Source organism: Oncorhynchus kisutch, linkage group LG3, assembly GCF_002021735.2.
Source record: "Oncorhynchus kisutch isolate 150728-3 linkage group LG3, Okis_V2, whole genome shotgun sequence".
NCBI lineage: Eukaryota > Metazoa > Chordata > Actinopteri > Salmoniformes > Salmonidae > Oncorhynchus > Oncorhynchus kisutch.
Window position 1 is genome coordinate 26,636,021 of NC_034176.2, and position 16,144 is coordinate 26,652,164.

At 41.5% G+C, this 16,144-nt stretch overlaps 1 protein-coding gene across 5 annotated transcripts; it reads right to left on the reverse strand.

Annotated features, from left to right (window-relative positions):
* Positions 1-1,684: 1,684 nt before the first annotated feature.
* Positions 1,685-16,004, reverse strand: LOC109879125 (BCL2/adenovirus E1B 19 kDa protein-interacting protein 3-like). Of its 5 annotated transcripts, XM_031819748.1 has the most exons (8): positions 15,878-15,985; positions 8,825-8,876; positions 5,534-5,804; positions 5,349-5,430; positions 5,133-5,224; positions 4,626-4,775; positions 4,122-4,215; positions 1,685-3,843 (listed from the first exon to the last, which is right to left on the reverse strand). In XM_031819748.1, exons 2-8 carry the CDS (start codon positions 8,832-8,834, stop codon positions 3,784-3,786), a joined length of 759 nt encoding a protein of 252 aa, XP_031675608.1. In that variant the 5' UTR covers positions 8,835-8,876; positions 15,878-15,985; the 3' UTR covers positions 1,685-3,783. The 5 variants fall into 5 exon arrangements, 4 of the variants coding, with proteins under 4 accessions (XP_031675608.1, XP_031675607.1, XP_020326922.1 ...); XR_004208733.1 differs by lacking the exon at positions 8,825-8,876 and having other exon boundaries at positions 4,122-4,219; positions 15,878-16,004; XM_031819747.1 differs by lacking the exon at positions 8,825-8,876 and having other exon boundaries at positions 15,878-16,004.
* Between the last annotated feature and the right edge of the window lie 140 nt (positions 16,005-16,144).

Here is a 16,144-nt window from a genome sequence, read left to right on the forward strand (position 1 = left end):
TGAGGAAGGAAGCCATTCACTCATACGCATAGCCATGTGGCCAAGTAGCAGTTTGTCCATGTAGAAACAGTGCATTCAGAAAGTATTCAGACCCCTTCCCTTTTTCACATTATGTTACAGCCTTATTCTAAAATGTATTCAATTATTTTCCCCCTCAATCTAAACACAATGCCCCATAATAACAGCCAAAACAGGTTTAGAAATGTTTGCATAAGTATTCAGACCCTTTGCTATGAGACTTGAAATTGAGCTCAAGTGCATCCTGTTTCCATTGATCATCCATGAGATGTTTCTACAACTTGATAGTTGTATCCACCTGTAGTGAATTCAATTGATTGTACATGATTTGGAAAGGCACACATCTGGCTATATGGAGGTCCCACAGTTGACAGTGCATGTCAGAGCAAAAACCAAGTTATGAGGTCGAAGGAATTTTTTTATTTTACCTTTATTTAACCAGGCAAGTCAGTTAAGAACAAATTCTTATTTTCAATGACGGCCTAGGAACAGTGGGTTAACTGCCTGTTCAGGGGCAGAACGACTGATTTGTACCTTGTCAGCTCGGGGATTTGAACTTGCAACCTTCCGGTTACTAGCCCAACGCTCTAACCACTAGGCTACACTGCCGCCCCTGCTGTCCGTAGAGCTCCGAGAGGGGATTGTGACAAGGCACAGATCTGTGGAAGGGTACCAAAAAAGATTCTGCAGCATTGCAGGTCCTCAAGAACACTGGCCTCCATTCTTAAATGGAAGAAGTTTGGAACCACCAACTCCCCAAATACAGGTGTGCCAAGCTTGTAGCATCATACCCAAGACTTAAGGCTGTAATTGCTGCCAAAGGTGCTTCAAAGTACTGAGTAAAGGGTCTGAATACTTATGTAAATGTGATTTCAGTTTATTTTAAATAAAATGTACAACAAAAAATCTAAAAACCTGTTTTTGCTTTGTCATTATGGGGGTAGTGTGTGTAGATTGAGGGGGAAACTATTTAATCCATTTTAGAATAAGGCTGTAACGTAACAAAATGTGGAAAAAGTCGAGGGGGTCTGAAGCGGGTCCCCAAACCTCTCCTCTGTTACCATGGGTTAAAATAGGTATTTATCATAGAAACATGAATTAATGGGATGAACCAAGAGGAATCTGTTCCTTACACAACAGTGTTTCGGCATACACAGAGAAAAACGTAAGCATTCATTTAGAGACAGCATGCTGAGGCTAAGAGGACAGACATCTTAATATAGTACTTTTCTATTTACATAATATTTCCTCTAAACCTCAACTGCTAAGTTACTTGGTAAAAGGGTTGACTTGACATTGTTTCAATTATTCAAGTCAGAGATAACAGCAATAAACCTTGCTTGCAACAATAATCTACAACCCTTCACCGATATTCAGATCAATGCAAAGTGGTTCATTTGACCATATTATTGATTTAGTGCGTCACTGTTTGAAAATATGGAGAGACGGTACTGTTACATCTACCCAGTCGCTGTCTAGGTTCAATAAACATCTGCCAATTAATGTGAAACACCTCTGCCACTGCCTATTCTTTCTACTTTTCATGCATCAAGATACAGAGTACTTGACACTAATCCATCACCCACCTTCCTCTTCTGTTGACAATGTTTTACAATGCATTTCTGTTATATCCGTTTTCACCATTCAAAAACCACATTGGAGTGAATTGCGGTTAATTTCTCATTTTAATGTCAGATTTTCATCAAATTGGAAAAACTATCAAACAAGGCTGAAAGTTCTTGCTACTAGAATCAATATCACAAACAAAACATGTTCAAGGAAAAGACCAAGTATCTTTCAGTTTGGATTATCAAAGAAAAATGAAACCAATGATAATGCACATACTTCTTCTGCGTTAGATACAGGATGGACTTGACAATATTAAATGAAAGCTATGACAGCCTTTGGCATCTCATGAATGATAATAAGTTAATCAATGCCAATTACAAGCTAAAGACATGCATGCAATGGGAGTTACTTTGAGTTGGCACAAACCAAGAACAGAGGCACAAAAAACAATCCCACTCAAAAAAAAGAACCCTACTACAATCATCACATCTATCCCCATTGTCCACTCACCCTTCCCCCCCAAAAGGTAAAAAACAAAACCCTAAATAACCAAGCAGGGGTGGAGTGCTGGTTCTGTAAAGATACTTTCTCAGGAGTTCCTATCGCACGCTATGTGAGAATAATTACTTAGTGTATGAAAAAAAAAAGCTATTTACTATTGCAAAAAAACGAAAAAGGGTCCTTTATCAGATTTCATAAAATTATTTCAGTACCAAATAGGTAATTGTTAAAGATTTATCCAAAAATCATTACTTACATATGGTCTGCTTTATGGAAATGTATGCCTATGGGGAATGGAAACATATTTCATGCATACACAAAATGTTCACCGGAGGACATGTCAAAACCAGGTAGGTGACTTATCAGGACTGGAGATATGAGTGCATGAAACTGTTTGTGTTAGTTAAACTTGTCCAATAGTTGAGAAATCACTGTGCGTGTTACCTTTGTAATGAAAGCGCTGAGATTAAAATAAATCTATATTTGGCACTATGCAGTAGTCATTTTGTGTACCAAAAGGAAACAAAACTGAATTATTTGTGGCCAGTTATAACATCATTCCACCAATACATCCTACTCTGTATGGTGGCTGGATCTATACACTGAGGGCGTGTTACCACACAGGAAAACTTACATTCAAAAGGTTTATAGAATCAGCTTGGAGAAAATAAATTAGATATGAAAAACAAAAGGTAGAATGTGTGGCATTGACACATGAGTTGTTGAACAACAGGCAGGTTGTGTATATTGGTATAAACTACTGTACACAAAGTCTTCATTCAAACTTTCCCTTACCCCGTACTTTACCCTGTACTGCATTTAGATGTACCATTCTTTCTGCATCCATCTACTGGGATGTTTTCCTGTTAATCAATGGAAATCTGCAGTAGCTACTAGCATCACTATTCACACCCTTTCACCAAGAGACCACCTTCAGAGAAAATTATTTGGGGCTACTAAATGACACAAATTAGGTATAACTAGAATAGGCTGGAATTAAAAGCAAACTTCTCCTGAATTGATAAGTCTGGGCTGAATATTATTCCAAACCATGTAATAAACTAACAAATCCGAACAACAATACCACTTGATTCACAGTTACTGCAATTCTCAATGCCAATTGAAAGACGTACTGCAGATATGTAGCTTATTTTGGTTCAGGTAAAAGTCACCATGAAATTTACTGACTTGGAGTAGGGAGCAGTAGAGGAATTCTTGATTACGCAAAGCACAATCTCTAGGTCTAAGCCAAGTAATCTGTGTAGAAATCTAAGAGAAATTCCCAAACCTTCAGGCCCTGTGCCATCCAATACCAGTCACAGTGTTTGTGCAGTACAGTATAGACAGCTTTTGAGGAATCATTTTGTCCAGAAGTACAACACTCAGATTCAGGTAGGTGCTGTTAGCTATTATGTGCTGCTAGTGGTCATTACTGTTCAAAGCCAATCTGTTTCAAAAGGTAAAAGGTTCCCAGTCATTTATGAATTATGAACCCTCCAAAAGCACACTACATCAAAAAACTTGGGTAAGTCATTGTCAGATAGTGGTACAAATAACTAAAAAGGGGGAAAAACAGTTGAAAAGGAGATAGCTAGGCATACAATGGATGCAGAGGAAAAGAGGACATTTAAGCACATGAAGACATTGTAACAACTAGTCAACAGGATAATTTTGATGCGACTTCCAGGTGCTGCTTCACTTCGGGTTTAGAAAGAGCTGGTGGAAGGCGTGGGGAGTCTCTTCCCAATGTAGACCCTAAGGAGACAGTAAGTACAGCATGACAATGCTGAGCGATTAACTGACAGTTTTTTTAAAAAGCTAATTGAGCAACAATGGTTCATTTTATTCAGTTTTTCCTTCTGTGAGCTCAATGCGCACATCGAACATTTTCTCTAAAAGGTAAATCAGACCCAGCCTGAACTGTGTGATGTAGTAGGGAGTTGTAGTTTCCAACAGGCCAATATTCCACATTGTTTAGTGCAAAAACATGGTAATCAACTACAATGACCGTAATCCATTGCGCATCTATCTACCTTGTCCAGTCTCTTATGCCTGCTACAGAAGAGGCAGAAGAATGCACGATCGTGAGGGGATATAGAGAGCAGCTGTTGCTTTGCAAAGGTATGTCTACCTGAAAAGACATGCTCTAAGTGATTGATAGTTTGGTATTCAGCAGTCATAAAAGTATGCCTTATTTAAGAAATACAAAAGTGATTTTGTCAGACAGCATATGCAGCAGCTCTAGAGAAATAAGATTACTTTATTATATCATTTCAAGTTATCAAATAAAACTAATGTAATACACAACTAACATAATGTGAAAAATTATGGTTAATAAGTAATAATGGGCAGTCACTACCATGGGACTTTTAATTGTTTTATTGTGATAGGGCAAAATCAAAAAATGTATAATCGAACAGATCACAAAAAAGCACTAATCGCTCAGCACTAATGAAAATGATTCAACAGCAGACAATCAACAAATACTCACATATCCATTTGATTTGCTAGTTGTGTAAGATGGAACAGTCACTCACCCAATGCCAAGGGCAAGAATGTGAGATAGCAGTAAGGAAGGGATGAAGACTTTGAGGAAGTCAGCAGAGAAGATACCCCCTTTCTTCATGGCTCCACTATTTCTCATGCTTAGGGATACTGAGCGTCTGGGGTGACGGAAGTGGAACTCCCTACAAAAAAAAACAAAATAAACCAAAAAAAAAAAATAATAATAATAATCACTGAACATGTTCATCATCTTGAAACAAATTGCATTGTTATCCCACAGAAAATTGGCATTCGTCTATTTTTGCTATGATTTAGGCTAGCAGTTTTGTGTTAGAACAGGGGTGGGAAAACTTTAAAGGCCACATAGGGCCGCAAAGTTTTTTGCTGGGGAAGAAAAATAGCAGATATATATGGACATTGTAATTTCTACATTTTCTATGTTTATACTTTATATCTCCCTCCGGCTGGATTGAATGGGCTCGCGGGCCGGATCGTAGCTTGCCCAACACTGTGTTAGAGTGTGCCGTGTGTCTCCTTACTTGGGTGGAACGTTTTCAGGCCGACTGGACCAATCTGCAACTTTGTTCATCATGATATCCTCTTTGTTTTTCTCTGGACCTTCCTCCTCTAACTGCAGATGGGGGGAGAGAGAGAGCACATGTGAACAGAGAATTACTGTATGCCTATAGTGTAACAGTGTAGACAGGGGCATGGATGGAGGAAGAGAGACATGAGGGCAGGCTGGGTTGTTGTACCTGGCTCCCTCTCCGACTGGACATCTCCACATCAAAGGTGATTTGGCCGTCATCCTGATCTGGACTTGGAGGTCTGTGAGGACTGGAGGTGCAACACAGGAGGAAATGAATACACAAATTATACAAACACCTCAACATGGAGGACAGAGTTTAGGGAGTACACTAAAAACATGACACTCCCTTACCTGTCGCAGGAGGAGCTGCTCTGGCTGGACTCGTGCTGGGCGTCCAGCAGGATCTTCTCCATGTCTCCATTGTGGATAGAGGAGGATGAGGGCACATGCTCCAGTGCCGCTGTCAGACTCTCCTCCACCTCCTCTGGCACCACCTCCAGGGCCTGAGGGCCCTGACTCTCCCCCTCATTCCCGTTCCCCGGGGCAGGGGAGGGTGTGGTGGAGTTTGGCAGCAGGGCCTGGTTCCTGTTGTTTCCATTCATCTCCAACTCCACCCATGACCCTGAAAACAAAGATGGCAGTGGGGTTTAGAGGAAGTATGTGTATTAGTACAAATGTTAGTGACATAAGTCTAATGGTAAAGATGAAGTGACGTTCTCAAATGCGATGCATGGCTTACTGCACCGTCACCAAAAACATTGCATTTTGAGAAGAGAACTTGCAGCTACGATTGTAATTCAAATGAGCAAGCTGGAGAATGAAGGCAGTGGTACTTGGGGAAAACACAAAATAGCTGCTGTAAGTGCTTGCAATTAGCTACAATGTCAACAAAAGAGAGAAATCATCATGACACAAAAAGACTCACTGAGCCCGAAGAGAGATCCAGACATTTACATTTAATCTTAGACTACAGCAGAGAGCCCCTGGCAGAGGAATGCATCCCTTCTACCGTTTAGGACCTTTTATCTCAGATGCATGAGACATGTCTGTGCTTGGTCTGGCCTTGTTTGTCTCAGCCATTCACAGTATGTGTAATGAAGTCACTGTATGGAACATACAGCAGTGCATGTTACCAAGGAGAGTCAGTGGATGACCACCCTATGCTGCCGAGGATTAGGCCTAACTCCATATACATGAAAGCAGAATAATTTTGTAAAACAAAAAATAGACATGCATGCATGGGTTTTAAATGTTAAGGACACCAATAGAGGATCTTTGTAGACCTACGGTTGCATGTGCATGTTACTGAAATGATTGCCTTCATTAACAAAAACAAACATACATTACATGACCAAAAGTATGTGGACACCTGCTCAAACATCTCATTCCAAAATCATGGGCATTAATATGGAGTTGGTCCCCCCTTTGCTGCTATAACAGACTCCACTATTCTGGGAAAGCTTTCCACTAGATGTTGGAACATTGCTGCACGGACTTGCTTCCATTTAGCCACAAGAGCATTAGTAAAGTTGGGCACTGATGTTGGGCGATTAGGCCTGGCTCATCGTCAGCATTCCAATTCCTCCCAAAGGTGTTCGATGGGATTGAAGTCAGGGCTCTGTGCAGGCCAGTCAAGTTCTTCCACAACCAATCTCGACAAACCATTTCTGTATGGACCTCGCTTTGTGCAAGGGGGCATTGTCATGCAGAAACAGGAAAGGGCATTCGCCAAACTTTACAGTTGGCACTATGCATTCGGACAGGTAGCGTTCTCCTGGCATCCACCAAACCCAGATTCATCCTTCGGACTACCAGATGGTGATGAGTGAAACATCACTCCAGAGAACGCATTGCCACTGCTCCAGAGTCCAATGGCGGCAAGCTTTACACCACTACAGCCGATGCTTGGCATTGCACATGGTGAACTTGGGCTTGAACTTGCGGCTGCCTGGCCATGGAAACCCATTTCATGAAGCTCCCAACGAACAGTTGTTGTGCTGGCGTTGCTTCCAGAGGCAGTTTGTAACTTGGTAGTGAGTGTTGCAACTGAGGATAAAAATTGTCTATGTGCTTTAGCACTCAGCGGTCCAGCTGTGAGCTTGTGTGGCCTACCACTTCGCGAATAAGCCGTTGTTGCTCTTAGATGTTTCAACTTCACAATAACAGCACTTACAGTTGACCGGGGAAGCTCTAGCAGGGCAGAAATCTGATGATCTGACTTGTTGGAAAGGTGGCATAGGACGGTGCAACATTGAAAGCGACTGAGCTCTTCAGTAAAGCCATTGGCAGTACAATGTTTGTCTACGGAGATTGCATGGCTGTATGCCATGCAACAGGTGTGGCTGAAAAAGCCAAATCCACTTATTTGAAAGGGTGTCCACATACTTTTGTATATATAGTATAGCAGACTTCAGTAGATTTCAGTTTAGAAAAAGGCACTGGACTCAAAAGTCTAGTATGCTTTAAGCCGCAACTGGAACAAAGCATGCTCTCAGTCTTTGCTCACAGTCATAAAAAAGCACCCACGGCTATTAAGCAAAACATTCCTGACTTCCTCTCTTGGGGACATCAATTGGACTTGTAATGGGGTAATCTCATCCACCAGCCAGCTCTCCCTCTAATTCGAGCCTGGGGACAAGGTTAGTAGGGGTGGCCTGAATGCCACTGTCAGTGAGGTTGTGGTGCCATTGCCAATCTAGGCCCTTACATAATGTGCATATTCTATAAAACAGACATAGCATAGAGATGTTATGTCTATCCATCATCTGAAAAAGTATGCCTCTTATTCATAATTTTGCTTCATTTGATTGCTTCTCTATAAATAAACACTATCCAGATGATAGCCTACATTTCATAATGATAGTGCTACTGCCTCTAACAGCAGGCTGCCTGAATGGAATCCAAACTGCTCGCATGTACGGGTAGGAGGGAGGGGAGTTATGCAATCTCTGCAACCAAGCTAAGCATCGAATCCAGGGCCATCAAATACAGGGCCTGACTATTTAGCCAGTTACGCCTGAGCAACATTCAACTAACTAAACCTCTTCTAGGACTTTCCCTGTGCATTCTACCAGAAACCCACCCTGCATCTCCATACTGTATAAAAAGGGACAAAAAGGAACAGAAAGTACTATACAAGGACACCGATAATACAAACCTATACCATCATAATCTTGTGCTTTTGCCTCCAACGTGGACTGTGTGGGCAGTTTAGAAACTGCATCTGATGGTCATGTCAATATTGACTGTTCAGCATACAGTAGCAGTCATTGTGGGTGGAAGTAGACAATATACCTATTGCGTTATCTGCAAGGTTTACTTTTGACAGTTCCTACCCAAACAGATTTACCACCCTTACCAAAAAAAAAAACTAACATTTTTATTACGGATTAGATTGAGACATTGAGAAGCCTATCTAGTATCAATCTTATTATGAGAAAGCCTTGTAAGGATATGGTATGATGACACACTAACCTATCACTAAGTATTATGGGCAATTGATAGGTGTGGACTTGAGTCGCATGACTTGGACTTGAGACTCAACATGATATAAAAAATAAAATAACTTGGAGCCTTAATGCTCAGGACTCTTATTTGACTGGATAGTTATCTGGCCAGGTTTTATAATGTTTTGTCACTTACTTTGTGGCATAGAGTCTCCGTGAATTACTCTCCACGCAGCCACTGTATCACACTTGCAAAAAAAGAAAAGAAAAGTGAAACACACTTGGCCCTCTAATTGGACCAGCAAACTATCAGTCAACACAGATCAGGTGAGCTTGCTCAGTGAAAAGGTTTTGGGTGGGTTGTGAGTGTAGCCTACCATTTGTATTTTATATTTATACCTTCGCTTATTCAACCTGGTCACATAGGCCTACGGAAATGCACCAAATTCTTGTTTCAAAATCATCTAATCTGTGCTTCAGAACCAAAAAGTTGTGCATCTTGACTGTTGACCAATCATCAGCATTGGCGCGCAAAGGCGGGCACACATATTCAGATTAGTGACCAGAAAGCACTTGCCTGCCATTAATGTAGCCTCCCTACATTAATCCATATTAAGTACCATTTAGCAATCTTCTACAGACACATCTTTGTCACAACAATAGGCTACCTGGTGATTTCATTGATCATATTTCAGATAGGCCTAGTTTGGGTGGGTTAATTATACACCTCAGTGGTGGTACTGGCTATATAAAGTCTAAAGATAGCTGTAACATCACACACCCTTCAAATTATTTTGAGATGAAGATGTAGCATTCTGGCAAACTAATTAAGATATTTGTGAGGAAGAAAAATGGCTAAAGACAGATCATGATTTCCATTCAATCCTGCAACAACCGCTTCTTACAAGTATGATCCTGCTTGCTCTTGACTCCAGAGAAGTGACAATGACCATGTTAACATGCAAACCAATATCCCGTTATTATTCGGGATCTCAAGTATTCTGCTTTTGAGTGGACACATGTAAACATCATATCCTTTAAATAAAAAAAATTAAAAGCTTGTATCCCGGTTATGAGAACCCGGATAAGATGCCTGGGATATGTTGATCTTAGATGGGATACTGTGGCATGTGAACATTTTCTCCTGTTTACTGTTGCTTTACACGGTCTGCGCAGGCTGAGTTTAGCATTTTATGGGTGTTGTGTGATGTTTTCATCTGATTGTCAAACAAATCACTTCAAAAATAACTACCTACCTGCGCAGTTCAATCCACCATAATTCACTTTGCTGATACTCCGTACTGAACCGCAGAGCATAATTGCTACATTCACCCCTAATTTAGACAAGTTTCTGATTTATTTTATTTCACCTTTATTTCAACCAGGTAGGCCAGTTGAGAACAAGTTTTCATTTACAACTGCGACCATGCCAAGATAAAGCAAAGCAGTTCACATATACAAACGTACAGTCAATAACACAATAGAAAAATCGATGTACAGTGTATGCAAATGTAGAAGAGTAGGGAGGTAAGGCAATAAATAGGCCAGAGGCAAAATAATTACAATTTAGCATTAACACTGGAGTGATAGATGTGTAGATGGTGAGGTGCAAGTAGAGATACTTGGGTGCAAAAGAGCAAGAGTATAAATAACAATTTGGGGATGAGGTAGGTGGGTGTGCTATTTACAGATCGGCTGTCTACAGGTACAGTGCCCAAGCCTCCCAAGCTGCTCTGACAGCTGATGCAAAAAGTTAGTGAGGGAGAAAGGTCTCTCTCACTTCAGTGACTTTTGCAATACATTCCAGTCATTGGCAGCAGAGAACCGGAAAGAAAGGCGGCCAAAGGAAGTGTTGGCTTTGGGGATGAACAGTGAAATATACTTGCTGGAGTCTGTGCTACGGGTGGGTGTTGCTATCGTGACCAGTGAGCTGAGATAAGGCCGGGCTTTACCTAGCAAAGACTTATAGATGACCTGGAGCCAGTGGGTTTGGCGAAGAAATGTAGCGATGGCCAGCCAACGAGAGCATACAGGTCACAGTGGTGGGTAGTATATGGGGCTCTGGTGACAAAATGGATGGCACTGTGATAGACTGCATCCAATTTGCCGAGTAGAGTGTTGGAGGCTATTTTGTAAATGACATCTCCGAAGTCAAGGATCGGTAGGATGATCAGTTTTACGAGGGTATATTTGGCAGCATAAGTGAAGGAGGCTTTGTTGCGAAATAGGAAGCCGATTATAGATTTCATTTTGGATTGGAGATGCTTAATGTGAGTCTGGAATGAGCGTTTACAGTCTAACCAGACACCTAGGTATTTGTAGTTGTCCACATATTAAGTCAGAACCATCCAGAGGTGTGATGCTAGTCGGGCAGGCAGCAATCGGTTCAAGAGCATGCATTTAGTTTTACTAGCATTTAAAAGCAGTTGGAGGCCATGGAAGGTGTGTTTTATGGCATTGAATCTCATTTGGAGGTTTGTTAACGCAGGTTAACACATTCGAAAGCCTTGGCCAGGTAAATGAAGACAACTGCACAGTACTGTCTCTTATCGATGGCGGCTATAATATCGTTTAGGACCTTGAGCGTGGCTGAGGTGCACCCATGACCAGCTTGGAAACCAGATTGCATAGTGGAGAAGGTACGGTGGGATTCAAAATGGTCATTGATCTGTTTAACTTGGCTTTCAAAGATTTTAGAAAGGCATGGCAGGATGGATATAGGTCTATAACAGTTTGGGTCTAGAGTGTTTCCCCTTTGAAGAGGGGGATGACAGCGGCATCTTTCCAATCTTTGGGGATCTCAGACGATATGAAAGAGGTTGAACAGGCAAGTAATAGGAGGTTGCAACAATTTCAGTGGATAATTTTAGAAAGGGAGTGTCCAGATTATGTAGCACAGCTGATTTGTAGGGATCCAGATTTTGCAGCCATTTCAGAACATCATCTGTCTGGATTTGGGTGAAGGAGAAATGGGGAGGGGGGGGGGCTTGGGCAAGTTGCTGCAGAGGGTGCTGAGCTGCTGGCCGGGGTAGGGGTAGCCAGGTGGAAAGCATGCCCAACTGTAGAAAAATGCTTATTGAAATAATCCATTATCGTAGATTTATCGGAGGTGACAGTGTTTCCTAGCCTCAGTGCAGTGGGCAGCTGGGAGGAGGTGCTCTTATTCTCCATGGACGTTAGTGACCCAAAACCTTTTGGAATTAGTGCTACAGGATTAAAATTTCTGTTTGAAAAAGCTAGCCTTAGCTTTCCTAACTGACTATATTGATTCCTGACTTCCCTGAAAAGTTGCATATCGCAGGAGCTATTCGATGCTAATGCAGAACGCCCACAGGATGTTTTTGTGCTGGTCAAGGGCAGTCCAGTCTGGGGTGAACCAAGGGCTGTATCTGTTCTTAGGTCTACATTTGTTTTGACTGGACATGCTTATTTAAGATGGAGAGGAAAGCACTTTTAGAGAAACCAGGCATCCTGTACTGACAGGTTGAGGTCAATATCCTTCCAGGATACCCGGGCCAGGTCGATTAGAAAGACCTGCTCGCTGAAGTGTTTTAGGGAGCGTTTGACAGTGATGAAGTGTGGTCATTTGACCGCAGACCCATCATTCACACAGGCAATGAGGCAGTGATCGCTGAGATCCTGGTTGAAAACAGCAGAGGTGTATTTAGAAGGCAAGTTGGTCAGGATGATATCTAAGAGGGTGCCCATGGTTACAGATTTAGGGTTGTACCTGGTAGGCTCCTTAATAGTTTGTGTGAGATTGAGGGCATCTAGCTTAGATTGTAGGACGGCCGGGGTGTTTAGCATATCCCAGTTTAGGTCACCTAACAGTTCGATCTCTGAAGATAGATGGGGGGCAATCAATTCACATATTGTGTCCAGGGCACGGCTGGGTGCTGAAGGGGGTCTATAACAAGCGGCAAAAGTAGAAGCTTGAGTTGTTTGGGCACAGACCTGGATAGTATGACTGAACTCTGCAGGCTCTCTCTGCAGTAGATTGCAACTCCGCCCCCTTTGGCAGTTCTATCTTGTCGGAAAATGTTGTAGTTGGGGATGGAAATTTCAGGATTTTTGGTGGCCTTCATAAGCCAGGATTCAGATACGGCTAGGACATCAGGGTCGGCAGTGTGTGCTAAAGCATTGAATAAAACAAACTTTGGGAGGAGGCTTCTAATGTTAAGAACAAATTGATATTTACAATGACGGCCTAACCCGGCCAAACCCTCCCCTAACCCATACGACGCTGGGCCAATTGTGCGCCGCTCTATGGGACTCTCGATCATAGCCAGTTGTGATAGTCAGGGTTTGAACCAGGGTCTGTAGTGATGCCTCTAGCACTGTGATGCAGTGTTTTAGACTGCTGTGCCACTCGGGAGCTCAAACGTTATTGTTTTTGAGTTATTGCTTTTTCTCACCTGTCCCTAAACGAAACAGACAACTTCACTGGTGTTAACTAGATTACTAATGCATTTATTCTATCGTTGTAAGACATTATTCTGGTAAGCACTACTTTATTTAGTCTTCTGGGGCAACAAGTTATAATAGAAGAGAAGCTGCATGTATCAAACTACAGTTGATAAACAAATGTAAGTTATAAGTTCTTAGCCTTTAGCCTTATCCTCCTCCTCCTCCTCCTCCTCCTGTTCCTCTGGTGATGTAGAGGTTAACCCAGGCCCTGCAGCCCTCAGCACCACTTCCATTCCCCAGGCACTCTCATTTGTTGACTTCTCTAAATGTAAAAGCCTTGGTTTCATGCATGTTAATTGACTTGCCAAATAAAGGCTAAATGTAAAAATGTAATTTTAAAAAACAGTGGAACAATTGGTCCTGTGAGAAATGTCATCAGTTTGACCAGTTTTAAGGAGAAAAACATTTGAGAAAAACATTTCTAATAAAACTTTGTTTCGTACTGGGTGCATATTTTAAGGTTAAAATTGTCTGCTTGCAGAACAGTGTCAAAGACATTACCCACACATTCTCTCAAGAGACGCTGAAAGAAATCACATTTCTCCACTCCTGTTCCTGAGACAACATGAATATTTCTTTTATAATTTTACTGCAAGAAAATATATTAGACTACATGTGAGATGTTATAGGCCTACAGTCAGTGTCCATATATCAGTTATTATTCCATTTAACCCATATGAACTTAAATTAGGAATATTCTGTTTATTTGTAGTTAGAGGGATACTCATTGAGCGGGACATCAAAAGGTGCATGTATGTAAACAGCTTATACAGTATTAGACCTTAAGCGGGATATGAGCTACTATCTGGTCAACGTGACATGATATCCCTAGTTGATATTGACTGCTTTCTTGAATGACTCATCTCAAAATGCAGGTGTAAAACGATGTTAATTTCAAAATCTTGTTTGAAAATGCATCACTATTTATGGCTGTAATGACAGGCTACATCTGTGCAGTGATTGTGCGTAAGCTTTGAAGTACGCCTTTGTGGGGGTCAAAAAGTTAGAAAATCCTTGCGCTAGCAAACAGATTGCTGATTTACTTTACAGCAATAGGACCGGGTGCAGCGTAAACATCCAATTGTATGGAGAGAGGATTGCCATAAATGAATATGCAGATAAAAAAAATTGTTCGGTGATCAAGAATATGAACTGTTTACCTTGCAAACTCACCAGCAATAATGGGGCATCAAGCAACAATTACTAGCATAGGCCTACTGGTATTTTGTTATGTCAAAAGTGCTTGAAATTGAGCATTTACCTACAAAGCTCACATTTGAATTTGTAGTAAAAATGAACAACAAAGATAGAATTGAAGAGTTGAAGATAGAATAATGAAAATGGCTGTATGGTTGTCTCAAATAGGCTAGGACAGTCGTGAAGAGGGCACGACAACGCCTATTCACACCACGGAGACTGAAAAGATTTGGCATGGTTGCTCAGATCCTCAAAAAAGTTCAACAGCTGCACCAGCGAAAGCATCACCACCTGGTATGGCAACTGCTCAGCCTCCGACCGCAAAGGGACCACAGAGGGTAGTGTGAACGGCCCAGTACATCACTGGGGTCAAGCTTCCTGCCACCCAGGACCTCTATACCAGAAGGCCCCAAAAAATTGCCAAGGACTCCAGCCACTCTAGGTCAAAAAGGTTTCTTAATAACAGCTTCAACCCCAAGCCATAAGACTCTTGAACAGTTGATGGGTCAATCAAATGGCTATCCGGAATATTTGCATTGACCCCACCCCACATTTTTACGCTGCTGCTACTCTTGTTTATTATCGATGCATAGTCACTTTACCTCTACCTAACATGTACATATTAAATCAATTACCGCGACTAACCCGTGCCCCAGCACCGGAACCCCCTGTATATAGCCTCGCTACTGTTATTGTATTGTTGCTCCTTAATAATTAGACCCCCCCCCCCCCCTTTTCTTAAAACTGTATTGTCGGTTAAGGGCTTGTAAGTAGGCATTTCACTGTAAGGTTGTATTCGGCGCATGTGACAAATACAATTGTATTTGAACAATTCATTGCCCGTATAGCACATTTTTTATTGACTTGAGAATTTACATTTAAAAAACTTGTGACAACTGGACTTGCCCTTAGAATGCACGACTTGTATTTGACCCGTTCTAATTGGAACTCGATCTGTGACTTGCTTGTGACTCGAATAATAGCGAATTGGTCCCACCTCCTGGATTTAAAAAAATAATTATATGCACATGTTCTCTGCAGGAAAACGCACATACGTAGACATGCTGTATGCAAACGTCTAGAAATGTGTGTTTCGCATGGCAAAAACGTTGTCTAGTGAGTGCATTCCATTCGCCTGTGTGTGGATTCAGAAAATCGACAATGCACTGAATGTGTGCAACTCAAACCATAAAAGCTTATGAGTAGCTGGAGTTATGTAAACACATTTCATTATTTAAAACAGGGAATTTGTTCGGATTCGACACATTTCATTTATAATTTTCTTTTCAGACATGTTTTGATATGGATTAAGCCCGCCCCAAGACAAACTAGTTCAGTGGTATCCTTCCATGGTTGGTTGAAATCCTGTCACTCAAACATTCAAAGTAAATCAATTGGAGCAATAAGGGTGACGTTTAAACAATATTAAGAGCTCCTCCCGCCCTAAGGAAGCAGAATAAATTCTAACCTGGGAGGCAACTTTTGCGATGTTTTGTTAAAAACATTTACCATGAAAAGCAAGCACATTTGGTGGACATGTTTTCAAAACTCTTGATTGTTCAAAAAGGTTGTCGGTGAAACTTACCGTTTAGGCTAGGCTCCTCGTTATTGTTTTGCTGAGCAGCAGCAGTGGCGGACATGTTGCCAGCTCCGTCTTTAGCGTTTGTCAACATGACACGCAAGCGATAGCGCGCGCAGGCGTATCATATATGATTGGCTCACCTGAGAAGAGACGTCACCAAATTATTTCACGAACTTTAATTTGTTGTGCAAAATATGCACCAACGCAAATAAACATTTGTTTGTGATGTGTATTCCTTGTATTTCGCATTTAAATAGTCTTCTCTTGCTT

Bases quoted from the DNA above. Each gene is read 5' to 3' on its own strand.
- LOC109879125 (XM_031819747.1), bottom strand. From the start codon at position 15,965: ATGTTGACAAACGCTAAAGACGGAGCTGGCAACATGTCCGCCACTGCT. The intron at 5,805-15,877 runs GTAAGTTTCACC...CTTTGTTTTCAG, and splicing joins CGAGGAGCCTAGCCTAAACG to GGTCATGGGTGGAGTTGGAG. The intron at 5,431-5,533 runs GTAAGGGAGTGT...TTGCACCTCCAG, and splicing joins AGCAGCTCCTCCTGCGACAG to TCCTCACAGACCTCCAAGTC.